Source organism: Schistocerca gregaria, chromosome 1 (assembly GCF_023897955.1).
Source record: "Schistocerca gregaria isolate iqSchGreg1 chromosome 1, iqSchGreg1.2, whole genome shotgun sequence".
Lineage (NCBI taxonomy): Eukaryota > Metazoa > Arthropoda > Insecta > Orthoptera > Acrididae > Schistocerca > Schistocerca gregaria.
The window spans coordinates 1,108,329,801-1,108,351,427 of NC_064920.1; the positions used below are offsets into that span (position 1 = coordinate 1,108,329,801).

The window sequence follows — 21,627 nt, forward strand, 5'->3', positions numbered from 1 at the left end:
GATAGTTGAGTTACAGGATAGTTGAATTACTTTGTAACATTTGTTAACTTGTAACGCCACATAATTGCATTTTATGCAGCACACACACACTTAAGTTATTTCAACTTTTCTATAACGAGTTACACTGTACGATTAAGAAAATCTGATATACTAGTCATCTTGCAAATTGTATATGTTGTTTTACTACTATAGATTACACATGAATGTTTCGAATGATTTTATTCATCTTATTCATAATTTTTAAACATGATTAGTGCTATGTAGTGAACAAATAAAAAATTACAGACTGGTTATGCAATCATTAGTTATATTATGGAGTATTTGGCATATCTGATATGTTGACCACAGTCTAATACAGTCACGACACACTGATGCGAAGGTTGTTACTGTTTGACAGCTGGAGTGACACTAGCGTTCCAAGTGGTCAGCAAGCAGACAATCACATGCTTTGTAAGGACAATGCTTGATTTTAGTTATTTTCTGCTTAATTAACGAAATGGTTGTTGTATTTGTGCGTCCCATGCGTTAGTCAATATACCAAAAGACATGAATTACCGTGAAATACAGATAAAACAATAAAATCACATTGATTCAACGACATAAGATACGACTTATTCATGAACAAATGCTTCTGAAAATATTTTCTGCTTATTCCGCTGAAAGCAAGAGAATATAAACACATACTTCATGCTTGAGAAGTACATATTTCTGCTGTTGTCTGTTGTTATTATCGTATGCTCTTTCCTTGACACTTATAAATATTTTCGAGGTTGATGACTTGCCCATTCTTACACTTCATTCGACTTTCTAAAACGCATATGTGTTAGTAAATGTAATTACTTTCTCTTAAAAAGCGAACGTGATAATGTTTCTTGCCGTTTGTTGCTCATATTTAGCAACAATTGTGGAACTAATTCCTTCTAAGTTCGAAAACAGTTCCATTGCGTTTGACGATTTATTGTCACGTCTGTGTGGTTTTCATTTCCGCTACAGCTGTGGTGGCTTATATGGTATGTTAAATAATATAGTTATTACATTCCATATAGATTTCTTGGTTTCCACTTTCACTGATTTGACTGAAAGTGTAGCGAATAATACTCTGGTGTATTGGATAGATATGCGACGTATTTGTCCAAGAGGTAAGGTCTTCTATTGCTTATTAGTAATTCTTTGTTATTAAAGGAAAACAACGTTATTCAGTAGATGTCTGTACGTTACAAGAGAATAATATACAATCTTCCCTGTAATGTACCATTTCGTACCCCCCAGCGTCCTTAAGAAACTAAATAATGACAAATGTGGTGTCATTTTTTAGTTATTGTTGATTTTTATGGCATTACATAAACTCCTTTTTCTGAAAGCTATGTTAAAAACCAATATTAACGTTAGGATTTGCAATAGTCCGATATCGTATTCGGTAGTGTCAGTTGCTAGCCACTTGGGGCGCTGCTGTCTTTTTGGATAACAAGAACGACATGGAGTGTCGCGACTGTTATGTTAGACTGTGGTGTTGACAGATTGATTAATTCGTTAGTCATTATGTCTCTGGAACTCTTAGGGCTTCCATCGTAAAATCTCTGACCTATTCAGTTCCAAGCGAGAAAACAGGGTGGATACATCCGTCTCTAACGTTGTCGGGAAATAATTGTTACCCTTAGACAGTTGATAATAGTAATGAAACATTCTATAAGTTACATTTGACATTGCAGCTATGACAGTGCATAGCTTAGTTAGTACTTTCTTGTGACTATGTTTGACGCTCTACGTGCAACGTCTATACATATTTTGGCTACGGATTAGAATTGTACACAGTTGTTATCTGATTTTCACATTTTGGAGTAAAAGAGTTGGAAATGATCTGATGGATGATCGAAAGCGGTTGTCTTCGTTATAAGGTAATACAACTGTAAACTGCACAATACAGTTCTTAACTTTCCAGCATCGCCTATGCAAAACAATTTTGAGGTAGTTTCTGCAACCCTCGTTAAAAACTGACACTGTGATTCTCGTTTTCCAGTCTTCAGGTGTCCTTTCGTCTCATACGGTTCACTTGGACTCTCCCAGCTCTACATTTACTTCATCCAGTCCAGATGCGTTTCCTCTTCTCATGACCTCTATCGCTTCCTCTACTTCTGTCAATGTTAGGTCCATCTCGAAATTCATTGGCCATATCTGATTTAGAAAAATAATAGAAAGCAAAAAATGGATGGCCAGACGGGTATTAACCAGGCACCTACATTACTAAGCTTCTATCTCGGTACACCGAACCGACATCAGCTTGCATGTTGCCTGGCACAATAAGAACTTGGTCTTAAGCATTTCATGTAAGTAGTGATCAGGTTTAAAAACTTAAAGTGTTGATGTCATCTGCTCATTAAGAGGTATAATCTTGTGTGAAAAGCTCAACTCAATAAGACAATTATGTCAGTTATATATATTGTGGAAGAGTAATTCCCAAGCACTAGTGCCCAGAACATGTTCATCCGGTATTTGAGCATCAGAGCACTTCTTAATGCAGCAAATTTTACATATAATTTCAAGTCTTTACGAAACTTTTTGTTGTTGACACCACTCACAAAATGCTGCAAGGGAAGAAGTTTATTGGTTCATATATTTTCACTGTTCATGCAGTAAAGCTACAGTATCAGGTATGACGTTTTAATTTTTTTGCTCCTTTACTATTAACTGTATTCGTAACACATTTTGCGCAGAGTTTCCTATTATAGCACTGAATGCATAATTATATCGGAGACATGACGTCATAAAAATTGAGAGGCGCGAAGAAGTATCTTTTGCTTAAACGAAGGGCAAATCACCCGGTATATAATCATCGAATACTTGATAATGAGAGCACTTAGCGCTTTCAACAAATTTCCAACATAATTTCAAATCTGCTCTAAACTCTTTCTTGTTTACTTTCTTAATGTCAAATATTAAATTCATTAAACCTCTCAGTACCAATTGGGGAGGAGGGGGCTCTTTCTGTCCACCTTTTCATAATAATGTAATCTAGTCTCATACCTTCCATTTTACAAGTTTCAAAAAATATTTATTATTTTAATGATTGTTTCTACATGATTGTATGGTTTTCAAAATTATTCACTGAAACTTAACCTAAAAATTTAAGTCTTAGTAGTAGTGCAACTTTTCAAAACAAATGTCATACACAAATTTTGGGGTTCAGAGTCCTTCGTTCACGTCACATATGTTAGGAAGTATGCTGGGAATGATAATGAACAACATTTTTTAAAAAAAATTGAGGTGGTTAGTAAGTCATTGTCCTCTACCTCCACCCCTCCCACCCTCTCTGGTAGTATACATAATGGAAAGTGCATTGGTACTGCTAAGATTGTTCTAAAAGATATTTTAAAATCTACATAAATATATCTCAGTGTTATTTAATAAAATATTTACATGGCAGTGTATAAAATTATAGATGCAAAACTTTTTATTCTTTCAATTTTAATTGCAGATGCTGATCACTAGACGAACTGATACAGAATGCTTTTAGATGATGTTAATACCAACTTTTTATAGTAACAAATATACAATATGAGAACTATGGTAACATAGTTTGATGTGCCGTATCGTTAGGAATACAATGGGAACCAAGTTAGCAAAAGAAATATGTACAGATAAACTGTATGGAAAACGTTCCCATACTCAAAGGCTTGTTAACGTCTTCCTAGAAGACTGATGGACGTCTCATTTTTAAATTCGAGAAACCAGCTAGCCTACAAAGAGCTGCTCGTTAAGCAGCACACTGTCGGGTGATTTTTGACTGCAGATTATCTCCACCTCTTCGAGGTGATCGAGATATCTGCCTCTGACACCTCTACGTTTGAAGAAAGTAGTTAGCGCTAGTTGTGTTCATACATTCTTGTACAATTTTTATGGCATATACCTTTAACTTTCTAATTCTATTTAATATAAATCACTGTACAACCTATTGTCTTCTTCTGTGCAAACAAATGCTCTGTATCAGTATTCAGTAAAAAGGGCGCTGATGACGGCCACCACAGAGACGGAGCTTGGCTGCGTAGATTTTTGTGAGCAGCTGGCTCAGTCTGAAGCTTGCCTGCTAGTTGCGGCATGTTATGCACGATAAACGTCTATGTTTGAAACTGTATCTCGTGCACGATTACATGAGTCTACTGGAAGTAGTTTGGTATGTACTTTACCTTGTGAAACTCATAGACACTTTGAAAGCCACCGTAAGGTGAGTGGCGGAGGGTATCCTGTACCACTACTTGTAATTTTACCACCTATTTCACTCGCAAATAGAGCGAGGGAAAAGCGACGGTCTGTACGCCTCCGTATGAACCCTAATTTCTCGTGTCTCATCTTCGTGGTACTTACACACAATGTACGTTGGCGGCAGTAGAATCATTCGGCAGTCGACTTCAAATGCGGCTTTTCTAAATTTTCTCAAAAGCGTTTCTCAAAAAGAATGTCACCTTTCCTCCCGGAACTCGCATTTGAGTTCCCGAAGCGTCTCTATAACACTTCCGTGTTTGCGATCTCCTTTAAAAGTGAACCACTCTTCCCTAAAATTATCCCAATAAACCGATGTCGACCATTTCTCGTCCCTACCACAGTTTTCAAATGCTCGTTCCGCCTCATATCGCTTTGCAACGTTATGTCCAGATATTTAAGTGACTTAACACTGTCAGGCAGGACACTAGTAATACTGTATGCGGACATTACAGGTTTGTTCTTCCTACTCATCCGCATTAGCTTACATTTTTCCACATTTAGAACTAATTTCCATAAGTCACACCAACTGGAAATTTTGTCTAAGTCGTCTGGTACCTTCCTACAGTCACTCAACCTCGACACCTTACCGTACATCACGTCATCATCAGCAAACAACCGCAGACAGCTGCCCACCCTGTCCACCAAATCATTTATGTATATACTGTCAGCCGGCCGGTGTGGCCGAGCGGTTCTAGGTACGTCAGTCCGGAACCGAGCGACCTCTACTGTCGCAGGTTCGAATCCTGCTTCGTGCATGGATGTGTGTGATGTCCTTAGGTTAGTTAGGTTTAAGTAGTTCTAGGGGCTGATGACCTCAGATGTCCCATAGTGCTCAGAGCCAAATGAACCATATATACTGTCCTGTCACACTTCCCTGGGACACTCCTGGCGATAGTCTTGACTCTGACAACACTCGCCGTCGCCGTCGAGGACACCTTATTGGGTTCTATTACTCAAGAAGTCTTCGAGCTACTCAGATATCTGTGAACATATTCCATATGCTTGTAGCTTCGTTACAGTCTGCAATGAGGCACCGTGTCAAATGCTTTCCGGAAATCTAGAAATGAATTTGACCGTTCAGGTTTGAGTTTTTGCGTTTTTATTTTATTTTAGCACTGAGGATGATCAATCTGTGATTTAAATCGATACGTAGTAACAAAAAACGGTTTCAAATTATCCTACTAATGCTGGAGTTTCCCTTGTTTGCAGTATTTGTTGTGTGGTCATGATGCACAAACTAACTAATGGAACCCAATCCCGAATGAGGACGTGTTTCGACGTCTAGACGTCTACGAATCGGCCATCACTATGCTCTGCAAACGAAGTTAGTTACAGACTGCAGCGAACATGATGTCGGTGCTGTTGTGGTTCCCCTCCCACTGGCGGCACCCAGCTTACGCAAGATCGTTTTCCCGAGCGATTTCGCTACCCTAGCGAGAGCGTGCCGAAGCGACGCCGCGTTGCCGCAAGGCTGACGGCCGGGCCTCGGCGTTCTGCTCCGGTAGCCGCTGTCTATCCGCAGTGGCCTCCATCCTGCAAAGGGGGACTCGCAGGCTGCCTTGCATAGTGTGCGGTGGCGCTGTTTACTACTGTCTTCCGAATAACGTCGAAAGTCTGCCCTGAAGCAAAGTGCACCGCCGCAAGAAAATCACTGAAGCACCAGATAAACTCGTATAGACATGTGTATTCAAATACAGAGATATGTAAACAGGCAGAATAAGGCGCTGCGGTCGGTAACGCCTATATAAGACAACAAGTGTCTGGCGCAGTTGTTAGATCGGTTGCTGCTGCTACAATGGCAAGCTATGTGAGTTTGAACGTGGTGCTATAGTCGGCGCACAGGTGATGGCACACAGCATCACAGAGGTAGCGATGAAGTGGGGATTTTTCCGTACGACCATTTCACGAGTGTGCCGCGAATATCAGGATTCCGGTAAAACATCAGATCTCTGACATCGCTGCGGCCGGAAGAAGATCCTGCAAGAGCGGGACCAACGACGACTGTAGAGAATCGTTCAACGTCACAGAAGTGGAACCCTTTTGCAAATTGCTGCAGATTTCAATGCTGGGCGTGTGAACAATTGAACGAAACATGATTGATACGGGCTTTCGGAGCCGAAGGCTCACTTTTGTACTCTTGATGACTGCACGACACAAACCTTTATGTCTCGCATGGGCCTGTCAACATCGCCACTGGACTGTTATTGGCTGGAAACGTGTTTCCTTGTTCGGACGAGTCTCATTTAAAATTGTATCGAGAGGATGGACGTGTACGGGTATCGAGACGACCTCGCAGCTGGAGTTATATGGGACCCCTGATGCGTCTAGATACGATTCTAACAGGGACACGTACGTAACCATCCTGTCTGACCACCTGCATCCATTCACGTCCATTGTGCATTCCGACGGACTTGGCCAGTTAACGTCTGCAAGAGGCTGCGTCGAGATAACCCAACTCTCAGTCGATTTAATAATTTGTCCCGGCTGGACTGACCGAGAAACGGATTGCTCCCAATGAAATCCGATACGTAAAAATGGATCTGTCGCGCAATAGACTGAATAGTAAGAGAAAATTGGCTCTCATAAACGAAGCGGGGGTGTCATTTCTTACAAGATCATTAAGCATTAAAAAATGTGGTGAAGTGTCAAGCCGTGTCAAGTGGTTAACTGCCCACGAGCTTTCGGCAGAGACCTCCTCTGCCACTGTCAAGTGGTTCACTGTCGTGTGGACGCCGCCGGCGTGTTTACAAAGCAGACCCGTCACCAATGACGTCATGGTGCTCAGTCCCACACCGCATACGGTAACGTTTTGGCTGCGCGACGGCCACACCGCTGAAACACGAATGTTTTACTTTCTGAATGAGTAACAAAATAGCAGGTTTCGTAGTTCTATATTAAAGATTCCCTTAATAATGACATACTTTCAAAAAGGCTTTCATCCCCTATTTGACCCACCAGGACGATCACTTCTTAAACGATTCCTACAGTATCAGATCCAAGACCTCTCCAAACTTCAATTTTTATCCTTAGCGGTTTGGTCTGGGCAATTATGAGTCAGTCACTCACTCAGTCAGGGCGTTGCCTTTTGTACAGGGTAAATATTTTTCCAACTTGTACAGACTCTAGGGATTGATCGATGATAGGATAAGGAACAAAAAATGTCTAATGAACTTACGTCCAGAAATGCTTGGTTTCCACGCTAGAGCCCATTTATTCAATCATTCACTGTTACAGAGATTGAGGTCTAATGCGCGCTGTACCACGCAGATGCAGTTACAGAATGTGTCGAAAATGGTTTCCATGTGCCTCAACGCTTGCATGTTCGTGCCGTAGCATGTTCTGTCTCACACATTCACATCGGCCAGGCTGCATCCGAACAGTGTCAAAGGCAGCATGAATACGCTGCTCCAGTGTCTCCACTTCTGGAATGGGCTCTCCACAAACGATGCTTTTGAGATGTCCCCATAACCAAAAGTCGCACGGGCTGAGATCCGGTGAACGAATAGGCTATTAACCATGAACTGGGTCCCATCGTCCGATCCATCGACCAGGTAAGACATGATTGAAACGCTCGTGAACGTTGACGACGAAGTGGGTTGGAGCACCATAGTGTAGCAGCCACATAACCCTTCGAATCATTAATGGCGCTTCTTCTAGCAAGGGGGGGGGGGCAAGGTCACCCACAATAAACGCCAATTGTTCCTGCCTGTTAGGGGTCGTGGAAAGAAGACTAGACCCAAAGTTAGGTCGCCAATTATCCTGGTCCATGCATTACGGCTGCATCGACGCTGATGATTCGCTGTCACCATACCAGGGGGTCCTACATACTATCCCACAGATGACTGTTATGAAAGTTGAAGCTACCACTCCGCACAAAGGTGGCCTCATCTGTGAATAGGATGGATGACACATATCTCAGAATCGTGGTTGCCTGGTGAAGAAACCAGTGACAAAACTACTCCTGATGTTGAAAGTCTGTCGCTAGTAAGCCCTGCACACGCTGTGATTAGGGTAGTAACAACTGTCATGGAGAATGTTCCACACGGTCGTCGTCTGGCTTACCCTGTACTGGCGGGCCAACTGCCTGGTATTGACGCGGCGGTCGCCTTCCAAAGTATTAATCACATTTTCCTCCAAGTCTGGTGTCCGAACATTTCAAGTGCGTCCTTCATGATTTCCTGCTTCTTGAAAAGATACTGTCTCAGACAAACGGCGAAACATTGTTGCAAACATTGGATGCTGTGTTTTTTGTCCGCGGGGATGGGTCTCCCGATACAACCTTGCTGCGTGCACCCCGTTGCCATTTGCCTTTCCCTAAGTAAGCGCCATGTCGGCAAGCTCTCGATTCGAATACAGAACCATTGTGTACAACGCTGTATCACATTCACTCAAGGATAGTCAGCAAGAGAAGTGAATCGGACATAACATTACCAATTACTATGGCAGGAGAGGCCGATAGGGTACGACGTATAAGCAACAATACTGCTAGGTTACCTTCAGCTCATCATTATGCCTGATATTTTTTTTAATACGTCTGAGATAGAGCAACTTATATTGTGCCTTTACCTGAAAGTCTGCAATAGCTGTATTTGGCATTGTTTCAACTTATGACCTTCATATTGCTACACGCTGTGGTTGAATGTGCAAAACCAGTGGCGTTCTGGTATATTCTTTTAATTAGAGCCGAAGTTAATTAATGTAATAACAAAAGGTATATCGGCGTAATGAATAACGCTATGCATGCACACACATCCAAAGCGTATAGCCTGAAGGCCGTAATCGCGTGCTATTTGCATCTGAGATCAGAATTTTACTTTAATTACCGAAAGATGAAAGAAAGGGGCAAAAGCAGTTTAAAATTTTATATTACTGATATTTATGCATTGAAAAATGGATTCTTTTGGTTTAAAACTACGTTCATAATATCTATTAAAATACCTGATTGGTCTTACTCTAGTTCATATTTGCCACACTATTGGGGAATAGTATGTATAAAATTACTGTCATTACCACAGCACTCCCATGCATTTTCATGAAATTGTACACTGACAAATGTACGTACGTGCCTGCACTGTGTGGCATGCCAATGCGCAACCCAAGAAATTAGCAATGTAATTTACAGAGATGCTGAACCATTTTTTTAAAAAAAAGTATTACAGTAACTACCGCACTCTTCTTCTCCTAACAATCACGTGGCGTGATCACAAGATTAAAAACAGAAAACATTTGAATCAAGCAAATAACTACATGAAAATTGTTACAAAAGCCTATGAATCATTATACTGACTCACTCTCCTTTTATTAGAAAAAGTTTATAGGATGCACTGATGGTGCATCGTGAACAAATCGCGCCAAAAATCCACTGGACAATAGATCGCGCAAGAAAATTCCCTAAAAAATTTTTATTAAGCAACTTAGAGTACTCCTGCACCTGTACTGCCATACTCCCAAACATTTTACACCAATATCTACCACCTTTGCTGCTTTTTACCGTATTCACCGAGGAACACCACGACGTGCGTGTCCGCTCTTCCGCGCGTCCCAGCCAGCAGTCCTCCAACATGGCTCTTGGCCAGACTCAACGTCCTTTGCAGTCATTGGCTGATGGACCAGCCTGCGCCCTCTGCACTCCACCGATCTGATCTTTTCCGGGTCTTCACAGCCGTCACTGTTCTGAACCTTGCTAGTTTGTTCCGTGAAAAGCCTACTGCTGCTTCCTACAATCTTTGGACCAACCTACACCTTTCTATGGCGCATTTCATCGATTCTAATGCACACAAGGAAAACAGAAAGGAGCAGGAAGTGTGACACAATGTGCAATTTATCAAGTAAACTGTCTTGCCTCATTTCTATATACAGTGGTTGGGGTATTGAATAAATATGTCTCAAGAGAGAGTTTAGGCAATGAAGCGAACCACTGGTCCCGCTTCAGTACCACACTCTAGGTTGAAACTATGCATACTGTATCTATGGCTGCATGGTACAGCACTTATTAGCCCGTTATCTTTGTAACAAAGTATAACTGAATAAATGGTCTCTAGCCTAGGAAACATGCATGTGCGGACGTAGGTTCATTATACCCTTTTTGTTCAGTATCCTCTCATCGATAAATCCCTGGAGTTTGTACACGGTGAAAAAAATCACGCTGTATGGACTAAATGGAATGTCGCTTATAGAAGCAGTGAAATGGTGCTAATCATTAGACCAAGGGCACACAGACGTGGGTGATGCTGGTCTGCAAGTCGGCATCTTGCACCGTGCAGTTTCCAGTTTCCATACCTTCGGCAAGCTGAAAGAACATCTAAGAGGAAAGAGATTTTTCAACGACGAGAATGTTCACACTGCGGTTCTCGAATGTCTCCATCAGCAAGGCGCGGATTTCTGTCACCGAGGAGCCGAACGACTGACAGAACGTTCCGTCCGTAGTCTACAGAGCCTTTGGGACTGTGTTGAAAATAGTGTCGCGCTTTAAACTATCCTTTATCTGTATGACTTTGAAGTGTACTGCTTACAACAAACCAGGATTTATGGCCACTTCCTGGGTTAACCGAGGATTGCGATACCACTTTCTTCTCAGTACTATTAATTCTGATTTTCGACTGCAAAGTATGATATTCATATTTTCCAAATACACTCATGTTCATAAAGTAAGGATAATTGCTGAAAGTGGTGCCAAACAACGCGGCACTACACAAAACTGGCGCTGATAGCATCGGCACATAGGGAACACACACGACGCAGATCTGTAAGTCCACGGTATTGGTGTTAAGTTGAGAAAACCGTCCCGAAACACATGTGCTACAAAACGCCAGTGTTTCCTGAGCATGTACCCCGACATCAATATGGGATATGAACACAGGCCGCACAACGGGCTGGTATACTGTGGATCAGATGGTCGAGCAGCTGCTGGGGTATAGCCTCCCATTCTTGCACAAGTGCCTGTCGGAGCTCCCGAAGTGTCGTAGGGGTTTGAAGACGTGCAATGATATGTCAACTGAGAGCATCCCAGTCGTGTTCGATGGGGTTTGGGTCTGGAGATCAGGCAGGCCACTCCATTCGCTTCATATCTTCTGCTTCAAGGTACTCCTCCATGAGGAGGTGGAACCCACTGCAGCCCTGAAAAGGTGGACATACTGATGCAAAATGACGTTCCGATACACCTGACCAGTTACAGTTCCAGTGTCAAAGACATGCAGGGGTGTACCTGCACCAATCATAATTCCACCCCACACCATCAAACCAAGACCTCCATACAGGTCCCTTTCAAGGACATTAAAGGGTTGGTATCTGGTTCCTGGTTCACTCCAGATGAAAACCCGGCGAGAATCACTGTTCACACTATACCTGGACTCGTCGGTTAACATAGCCTGGGACCACTGTTCCAATGACCATGTACTGTGTTCTTGACACCACGCTCTACGGGCGCTCCTGTGACCAGGGGTCAGTGGAATGCACCTTGCAGGTCTCCGAATAAACCATGTCTGTTCAGTCATCTGGAGACTGTGTGTCTGCGGGCTCTGATGGTGAGACATCAGTCTTCTTGTAGCGTTGTACACTGTGGACGTCCCGTACTGTAGCGCCTGGACACGTTTCCTGTCTGCTGGAATCGTTGCCGTAATCTTGAGATCACACTTTGTGGCACACGGAGGGCCCGTGCTACAGCCTGCTGTGCTTTACCAGCCTCCAGTCGCCCTAGTATTCAACCCCTTATAATGTCATCAATAGGTGTTCTTTGAGCCATTTTCAACACACAGTCATCATTAGCTCGTCTGAAAACGTCTGCACACTTACTCGCTGCACCGTACTCTGACATGCACCAACACACCTCTGCGTATGTGGACTGCTGCCAGCGCCAACGTGCGAAGACCGCATGGCAAATGCACCGCAAATGCACATACCCCGAGGTGATTTAAACCCGCACCAGAGCGTTGGTTCACCATGTATCAGCGTTATCCATAATTTAGGAGCATGGGTGTAGTTACTCTACAAAATGGTGTATTTGGGGAATCTCCTATCTTTCCAAATTTGTCCATAACCTAATAATAATTTTTCACGTTTCTGTGAGATAATGTTGTGCTGCGAAAGTAAGTTGTTATATAGATTTCACATAACTTGAGTTACAAAAAATCCACATATATTTTAGGTATTTTCCAAAATATTATTCCCCAACTTGTTAACGATTTTTATTCATTCACTAAACAGAAAATTAAATTTATGGTTCAAATACGCACTTAACTTTTCATAAATACATTCACAGTATAGAAAATGTAAATATTTATTACCTTATACAAGTAGTGCGTAAGATAATTTCAAAGGTTTTATTCCATAAATATTTAAAATTATTACTACTGATGATTTTATTCTCACATTTTTGTTAACATGAGAAGATGCAGTTTTTTTTTAAATTGTCAACTTACCTAAAAACAGGAAGTCAATGTAATTACTGTATTAATTTGAAGCACTGCCGTTTTTACAATATACTAGAAGCTAATGCTCTAATATAGAGAACTGAATCCGCGCTACAGCATTCAATCATAGGACAGTCGTTGTTGTGACCCCATCTAGCATCTGACCTGTTGCAGCCTTGCTCCAAGAGCCTTTGCTTTGTTCCCGTCTGTAGTTGCAGCAAGTATGTGCGTGATTTGTCTCTTTTTTTGTGTGAGTTATCTGTAAAATTTTGCTACCATGAAAAGTGTTATGCTTATGTAGGAGCCTTCGCAGTTTTTTTTTACAACAAAGCGAAATGTTCACTACACCCTCGTAAAGTGAAACTGAGGAAAAGCGTCTTTAGTATGAAAGCAAAAACCCTGGACCTCTCCTCCAGCTCTAGAAAATAGAGACGACGAGCGGAAAATTTGGAACTGCAACAAAGTCGAGTATTAGTTCTACTCTCATTATCATTTTCCTATGAAATTTAGTTTTGTGTTGTCTGTTTCCTGCCTTGTTAAGAATGTACTGTATTAGTAGTGTGTGGCGCTAGATTACGTGATTCAGATTCATGATTGCAAGAGTGAAACGGTGACATCGATTGCAACGCTCAGTAAAAGTTATTTTGCGTCCCACAATAATAAGTAAATCATTTTTCGAAGTCCCCTAACACCTGTCTGGCTGTTCTACTCACGACACGTTGCAGAAATAATTTTCCTTTCATAATGTTCTGTGTTGCACTTTGACAAGCATCAGTACTTCTGGGTCTCCTTTATCCCGAATAAATCTGAGGTATTTTATAAAGTGGTTCACATATTTGTGTGCCAATATGGAAAATGTGTTTGTCTTTCTCAACCCTCCTTACTAGAATCGTTGCAGTATGTACAATAAAGCTAAGTTCAGATGACACAAATATGACACGCGTTTCCAAATCCCGCGTTTAAACATCTAACAATCAACTCATTACCGATCATACGATCACTCGTTAACGGAAATAAAATCTTTAGACGTAGACGAACGCGCGATGACGTGCTGTTAAGAAGATAGACGACACCCTTGTGCTGTCTTGTTGGCCGCGCACTTCCGTCGTGACCAGATGTATTTTATGAGTGTTTCTGTCATTTATTTAGTTTTTTTTTTTTTTTTAGGGGAACGTTGCGGAAAGAGAATGAAACCAAAGGCGAGGATATTGATATAGAGCTACTATTTGACAGAGTAGAAAAAAAGTTCAGCATTTTGGAATATAAAGTCAGAACAGAATAAAAATGTAGTTTTGAGGCTGCGAGCTTGAGAATAATTGGTTTTGATCTACTGCGAGGGAAATGATTAAAAGAAAAATATAGGTAAGAGAAATGTTATGCTAACAAGTACACTTCCGTTCATACCGTACGATCTGCATGTTCATTAACAAAATGGTTGGTAAACTTAGCCCTAACGTTATCCGCTGATTAAGTGGGTCGTCCATTTTGGGTAGCATTTATATTTGTGAGATTTTCTTTTAGAATGTCTTCCTACTTAAGTCATTTGTCATCTTTTACAATGTGTCGGCACAATCCACGCTGACACCTAAAGGTCGCTGTACTATTTTCCTCTTAGTACACGCTTTACCAAAAGTACCCTCAATAGACCTACTTGCTAAAGTTTAACGATTGCTTTCTGTCTTTGTGTTCGTAAGTTAGATGCTTTCCGCTGTATGGTCGTATTACATTTTCCACCAGCCCAAATGCTTCATCAGCTACAATCACGTAAGGAAGTCCCATGCCGTGGCTTTTTTCTGTGTATCCAAATATGTTTCAGTGACTTTTTCATATAGTATGGAATCTCTGAAAATTCCTGACTCACTGTCTTTCTATAAGCGCGCATGTCTACCTAGATAAAGTGACACTCAGTCATAGTTCCCCAACAGTACTAAAAACACGTGTTTATAGATGCGGGGGCTATTCGGAAAGGAAGATCCGATTGCTCACGAAATGGAAACCTCATCGGAAATCAAAAATGTTTTATTTGGAACAGTTTGCTACACCTCAAGACTACTCCTATGCATAACCGCCGCTCCGACTGAGACATTTGTCGTAGCGTTGTACCGAATATCCAGTAGCCTCGTCACAGAAGGCAGCGTCCGGTGCTTTCCGTCAATTCTCTATGCTGGTCTGCAGTTCGTTGTCCGTTCCAAAATATTGTCTTCGTAGACAGCGGTTCAAGTGAGCAGAGATGAACATGAGGGAGCAAAGCCTGGACTGTACGCTGGGCTATCAGACACTTCCCATCGAAAATGCTGCAGGGGCGTCCTCGTTGCCTCTGGAGAATTGTCATGAAGAAGTAACTGCATGACAGTTACGTTAAATGGGTTGCATGACATCAGGCGAAACCTCTCTGCGGGCACCCATATTTGGCGGGAGTCATTATTGTTTTAGGCATCTTTATGTGTTCACTGTAGGCTCACAATTGAAACGAGCGACGCGACATGATCGACAGGCGTACTAGAGACACTGCCCAACGCATCTATGCAAAGCTTCATTGGATTCTCACTGTGGTTTTCATCATGCAGTCGATCGGACCTTATTTCCCGAATAGCTTTCGTATAAGAAACTTCTGGATTTTGCATTCTCTTTGCCCCTTACAGGTCCAATTCAGGGGAGAAACATCGCGTATTGTCCAAATCATTGAGACATTTCAGTCAATTTTTCTTCATCTGGCGTTAGCATTACGCTGTGTTTTTATTTCATTTAGATAACTTTACATACTTGACGAATCATCCCAGATATCGTCGATTTTCCAATTTTATATGAAAAGAGTATCTTCTAACAATACCGCCTCTTGCAAATTAGGTTAGAAATCAGATTAATAATGTTACTTACGCAGCATATGTTCGGTTTATCGGGCAACAACAAAGTTATTGATTGTGGATGGTATCATCAGAATGGAAAAAATGAAGTCACTGTAAAAAAAGTCATTAATTTTGGCACTTATCGTGAATGGATTCCCACGTAGATTTCGTGGAAGTTGTTATGGTTCATGTTGTTGATTCTAGGATGATTCAACTTTGACTGCTAGAAGGTCCAGATCTGTATTTCAGCAATATTTGAAGACCTAACAAATGCGTTTTTCAGGAAGTTCTAAATGAGCAAACAATCCCAGATCAGAACAATGGTATGGTAGAAATAATTTTTGACTTGGTGTTCACGATCCACATTTTTATTAAAGTTCTTGTAAATTCACATATACTTCTTCTTAATTGTCACATCATCAAGAAAATAGTTTTGTATCAATCGTCATAAAAATGGTTCAAATTTCTCTGAGCACTATGGGACTTAACTTCTGAGGTCATCAGTTCTCTAGAACTTAGAACTACTTAAACCTAACCTAAGGACTTGAGACACATCCATGCCCGAGGCAGGACTCGAACCTGCGACCGTATCGGTCATGCGGTTCTATACTGCAGCGCCTAGAACCGCTCGGCCACTCCTGCCGGCCAATCTTCATACATTTAATTTCCATTTTAACCAAACACAAGACTTGACTGTTCTTTTACAAAGCGAAATAACAACTGCACTTCTGCAGAGTGAAACAAAGACTGCTCTGTGCGCATTCGTGCCATAACGGTTACAAGTGTGTCAGAAATTATGACAGTCTCACAGAAATGAATACACACAAGAACCTTATCACGGTAATATATCGATACATCGGAGTACCTATACATTAATAAAACCAAATGTGAATATTGTCACAAAAATATGTCTGTTGCTTGGCAGAAAAATAGTACGATATTACTGGTATCGAGAACTGACGTTGGAGTGCCGTAATGGTCACGTAAATAAATAACCATTATAAGCTCCACCACGGAACATGCGCTCTGCCGAGATATCTAAACTCGAAACAGTCTGCAAGAGAGTAGCTGTAGCGACTTATGTGCTTCTACTGCTCGTCACCTGAATTTGTTTGAAGTTCGATCGTGTGTGAGCGAGCGTCAGTGTACATCGCATCTGAACTGAAATTCATGTGTCACAGCGTATCCGTCGCTGGTCTTTTTCAAAGTTAGTTGGCTGCGTTGCAGGTAGCCCTGGCCGTGGATCTGGGAGCTTTCCACGAGGTAGTCCCGGCGCTGGTGCAGAACCCGGGGCTGGAACGAGCACGCGTGACGCCGCCGGGGCCGCGGGCCGCTCCAGAGACGGTGACCGCCGAGGTGGAGTCGCTGCTGGAGCCACCGCCGGACGTGGGGCCAGCAGCGGACGCTGGAGCAGAGCTGGAGGCCGGCCGGGTGCGGGGCGGAGGCCACAAGCAGGCAAGGCGCATCTCTCTGGCTCGCTGCTGCTATAATAGTCTTCCGCACTCTATCCACCTAGCTACGTCACAAGGAGCTTCTATAGGCTGTTCCATAACGTACGTCCGAGCAACGTTGACACTGGCGTCCAAAATTAGAGAAACAAACCGCTATTTCCCCGTCTTGCATTTAATTCAATTTATAATCTTACAAACTGTCAACAGATGTCCGTACGACAGTGTTCTCCCCGGAAGATGGTATTCCGGCCAACGATGACGTCAGGGCACCTTTCAAACGGGCTAGTGTTTGCCGGGTAGTCCCACATCCACAATCGGTGTGTATACAGTCACTGACGGTGTAGTATGGCACAGAGAAGACGCCTACCAGACACTCTACGGTGAAGGGCCATAGGAATAATGGAAGCAGGACAGTTGGAAACTGATGTGGCCCAATGGCTTAGTGTGACTCGTTCTCTTGGTCTTCGGAAGTGACGATTGTTTATGGAGACCGAAAGCGTATCCCGAAGACGAGGGCAGAGCCGACCACGAGTGAAATCAGAAAGAGAGGACGTTATTTAGCTATACGGACACGACGGTGCCGCCTTAGTACTACACGGCAGCTGGCATCTGACCTCGCCACATCCACTGGAGGTGTTGCACCAAGGCAAATGGTGTGCGCAGCAGAGTGGCGTTTACTCTCGGAGACCTGCTGAACTTGTACCTCTGACGCTTCTTCACAGAAAGGAACATCTAGAGTGGAGTTCTCAACATGACTTTTCACTGATGAGTCCCGATTTGATCTTGAGAGTGGTTTTCGACGGATTCGCATCTGGAGGAAACGTGGAACTCGATTTTTGGACCTAAACATTCTGGAAACAGACTGATATCGGGGAGAATCCCTAATGATGTGAGCAGAAATTACTTTGACCACTCAAACACTTCTTCATCAAATTGTACAGGTGAATCGCAAGGTGTAACTGCTGTTAGATAACGTGACGAGATCTCGGAACCTCATGTGCTGCTGTTGCGATGTGCCGTGGGACCAGACTTCGCATTAATCGACGATAATGATCGATCTCATATAGCACAGATGGTTTATGTTTTCTTGTAAACGGAAGATATTGCTGCATAGCGTGGCCTCCTCGCTCCCCCCATTTGAATCCCATAGAGCATGTCTGGGATGCGCTTAGGGAGACGGGTTGCGTCGCATCAGCATCCACCAACCGCTCTCCAAGACTTGGATCAGCTCTGCAGGAAGAATGGGCGTTATTGTCTCAACATGAAATTGATGACATCATTCACAGCATGCCCCACCATTGTTAGGCCTGTATTGCTTCCAGAGGTTGTCACACCGCATACTCAACACAATAACCAGTTGTCAGAATGTGTTTGCAAATCCGTTAAGTTTGGAAAAAGAAGAACATTTACGGATACTGTTATGCTTGTAATAGTTGCTTAAGTTCTGAATTCCTTACATTGCTTTTCCTTTACTACCCTCCGTTTATACTGTTTTGCGGGAAAATAAATGCAACCTTGCAAAATTTCCGTTTGTTACTATAATTTTGGACATCGCGAATGAGTGAACATTAAAGGGAACGCAGAAGACGATTTTCTTCCGAAACACAACGTTGTAGAGTAAATTAAATTAATTTACGAACGGAAGTCATACATGATGATTCGTATATCTATTGCAAGTATGGAACAGAATGCTTTTTCGTCTAAATGGATTATTGCCTACTATCTGCTCCTATACAATCGATATACACTCCTGCAAATGGAAAAAAGAACACATTGACACCGGTGTGTCAGACCCACCATACTTGCTCCGGACACTGCGAGAGGGCTGTACAAGCAATGATCACACGCACGGCACAGCGGACACACCAGGAACCGCGGTGTTGGCCGTCGAATGGCGCTAGCTGCACAGCATTTGTGCACCGCCGCCGTCAGTGTCAGCCAGTTTGCCGTGGCATACGGAGCTCCATCGCCGTCTTTAACACTGGTAGCATGCCGCGACAGCGTGGACGTGAACCGTATGTGCAGTTGACGGACTTTGAGCGAGGGCGTATAGTGGGCATGCGGGAGGCCGGGTGGACGTACCGCTGAATTGCTCAACACGTGGGGCGTGAGGTCTCCACAGTACATCGATGTTGTCGCCAGTGGTCGGCGGAAGGTGCACGTGCCCGTCGACCTGGGACCGGACCGCAGCGACGCACGGATGCACGCCAAGACCGTAGGATCCTACGCAGTGCCGTAGGGGACCGCACCGCCACTTCCCAGCAAATTAGGGACACTGTTGCTCCTGGGGTATCGGCGAGGACCATTCGCAACCGTCTCCATGAAGCTGGGATACGGTCCCGCACACCGTTAGGCCGTCTTCCGCTCACGCCCCAACATCGTGCAGTCCGCCTCTAGTGGTGTCGCGACAGGCGTGAATGGAGGGACGAATGGAGACGTGTCGTCTTCAGCGATGAGACTCGCTTCTGCCTTGGTGCCAATGATAGTCGTATGCGTGTTTGGCGCCGTGCAGGTGAGCGCCACAATCAGGACTGCATACGACCGAGGCACACAGGGCCAACACCCGGCATCATGGTGTGGGGAGCGATCTCCTACACTGGCCGTACACCTCTGGTGATCGTCGAGGGGACACTGAATAGTGCACGGTACATCCAAACCGTCATCGAACCCATCGTTCTACCATTCCTAGACCGGCAAGGGAACTTGCTGTTCCAACAGGACAATGCACGTCCGCGTGTATCCCGTGCCACCAAACGTGCTCTAGAAGGTGTAAGTCAACTACCCTGGCCAGCAAGATCTCCGGATCTGTCCCCCATTGAGCATGTTTGGGACTGGATGAAGCGTCGTCTCACGCGGTCTGCACGTCTAGCACGAACGCTGGTCCAACTGAGGCGCCAGGTGGAAATGGCATGGCAAGCCGTTCCACAGGACTACATCCAGCATCTCTACGATCGTCTCCATGGGAGAACAGCAGCCTGCATTGCTGCAAAAGGTGGATATACACTGTACTAGTGCCTACATTGTGCATGCTCTGTTGCCTGTGTCTATGTGCCTGTGGTTCTGTCAGTGTGATCATGTGATGTATCTGACCCCAGGAATGTGTCAATAAAGTTTCCCCTTCCTGGGACAATGAATTCACGGTGTTCTTATTTCAATTACCAGGAGTGTATTTCGATTTTCTGTAGAATCTAACGCTCACACTTTTTTTTCCGCTGAGAAGTAGGAGTTTTCTTTCAAGGGCTGCATTCAAACACAAGAGTTCTTACCATAAAAGGAGAGTTCAAAAAATAATGGGAAATCCGTAATTTAGCGTGTTGTATTAGGCCGCTTCATACGAATTCTTTGTCATTGTGTTTGGTAACCATTCTGAAAAGTATGTGAACAATATTAGCCATATCGTATGTTTAATCTATTGTCAACTGTCAAGAAGGTCACATGGGTTTTGGTATCGTAGACATTATTTATTTAGTATAAAGATGGATCGAATAACCTTGATTAAATTTTGATAGCTGAACGAAATAAGGACATTCAAGTTTCATAAATGATTAAATTTTGATAGCTGAACGAAATAAGGACATTCAAGTTTCATAAATGTGAAATATTCCTTTTAGTGAGTCTGCTATGAGTGAAACAAGGGCTTACAAGCGGTTGAGGTATAAGATTTTTGAAGATGAGAGTGCTCTGAACGCCCCAGCACATGAGCCGATCAAATCAAGGAAATAGTTAAAGCAATGACTACGAACAGTCGGAAAATTAGTCAGAGAAGTAGCTGCTGGTGCTGACATATCAACTGGTTCATGCTATGCTATTGCTCCAGATGTCCGCCCCGATAGCTGAGTGGTCAGCGTGACGGATTACTGTCCTAAGGCCCAGCTTCGATTGCCGGCTGGGTCGCGGGTTTTCTCCGCTCAAGGACTGGGTGTTGTGTTGTCTTCATCATCATTTCATCACCATCAGGGGCACAGGTCGCCCAATGTGGCATCGAATGTAATAAGACCTGCATTAAGGCGGCCGGACCTGACCCGTAAGGAGCTTCCCGGCCAACGACGCCAGACGCTCATTTCCATTGTTTCACTGTTCGGGTAAAAAAGCCGTTTACTTTTGATCTAAAACGGCGGCGAATGCAAGTTGCTCAGGAATCACCAGATGAAGGCAACAACTATACAGCACTACTGAAACTGGTCATAACTGGTGATGAAATATGGTTTTACGACTATGACGTTGAAACTAAGGCTTAGTCGCCGCAGCTGAAGTGTTCTGGATGGCAAAGGTTGAATTTTTGTAGACTTCAGCCTTGGGGCTGGAAATGTTAGCTAACTGTTATTTTTGAGTTGACTCCTTAATAGAAACTGTAATTAGGTTACAGACGACCGAAAGTTCTTCACGCCGTACATACCACTTGATATTGTGGACAGATTCCTGCGATTGTAGTACGCATATCCATCGTACTGAACAATTAAGTGTATCACTCCGTATACTCTGAAGCACCAAAGAAGTTGATTTAGGCAGGCATCTTCAAATGCAGAGATATATAAGCAGACAGAATATGGCGCTACGGACGGCAACGCCTATGTAAGACAAGAAGTGTCTGGCGCAGTTGTTGGATCGGTTACTGCTGCTACAATGGCACGTTGTTAAGATTTAAGCGATTTTGAACGTAGTGTT

General features: G+C 43.3%; 1 protein-coding gene across 1 annotated transcript in view; it reads left to right on the forward strand.

The window, feature by feature from the left end:
* LOC126315733 (protein qua-1-like) overlaps nt 1-21,627 on the forward strand; it is a 128,225-nt gene that overhangs the window by 34,236 nt on the left and 72,362 nt on the right. The window contains exon 2 of the mRNA XM_049992706.1: nt 16,739-16,966. Within this exon, the coding sequence (XP_049848663.1) occupies nt 16,739-16,966 (228 nt within the window). The remainder of the gene's footprint in view (nt 1-16,738; nt 16,967-21,627) is intronic.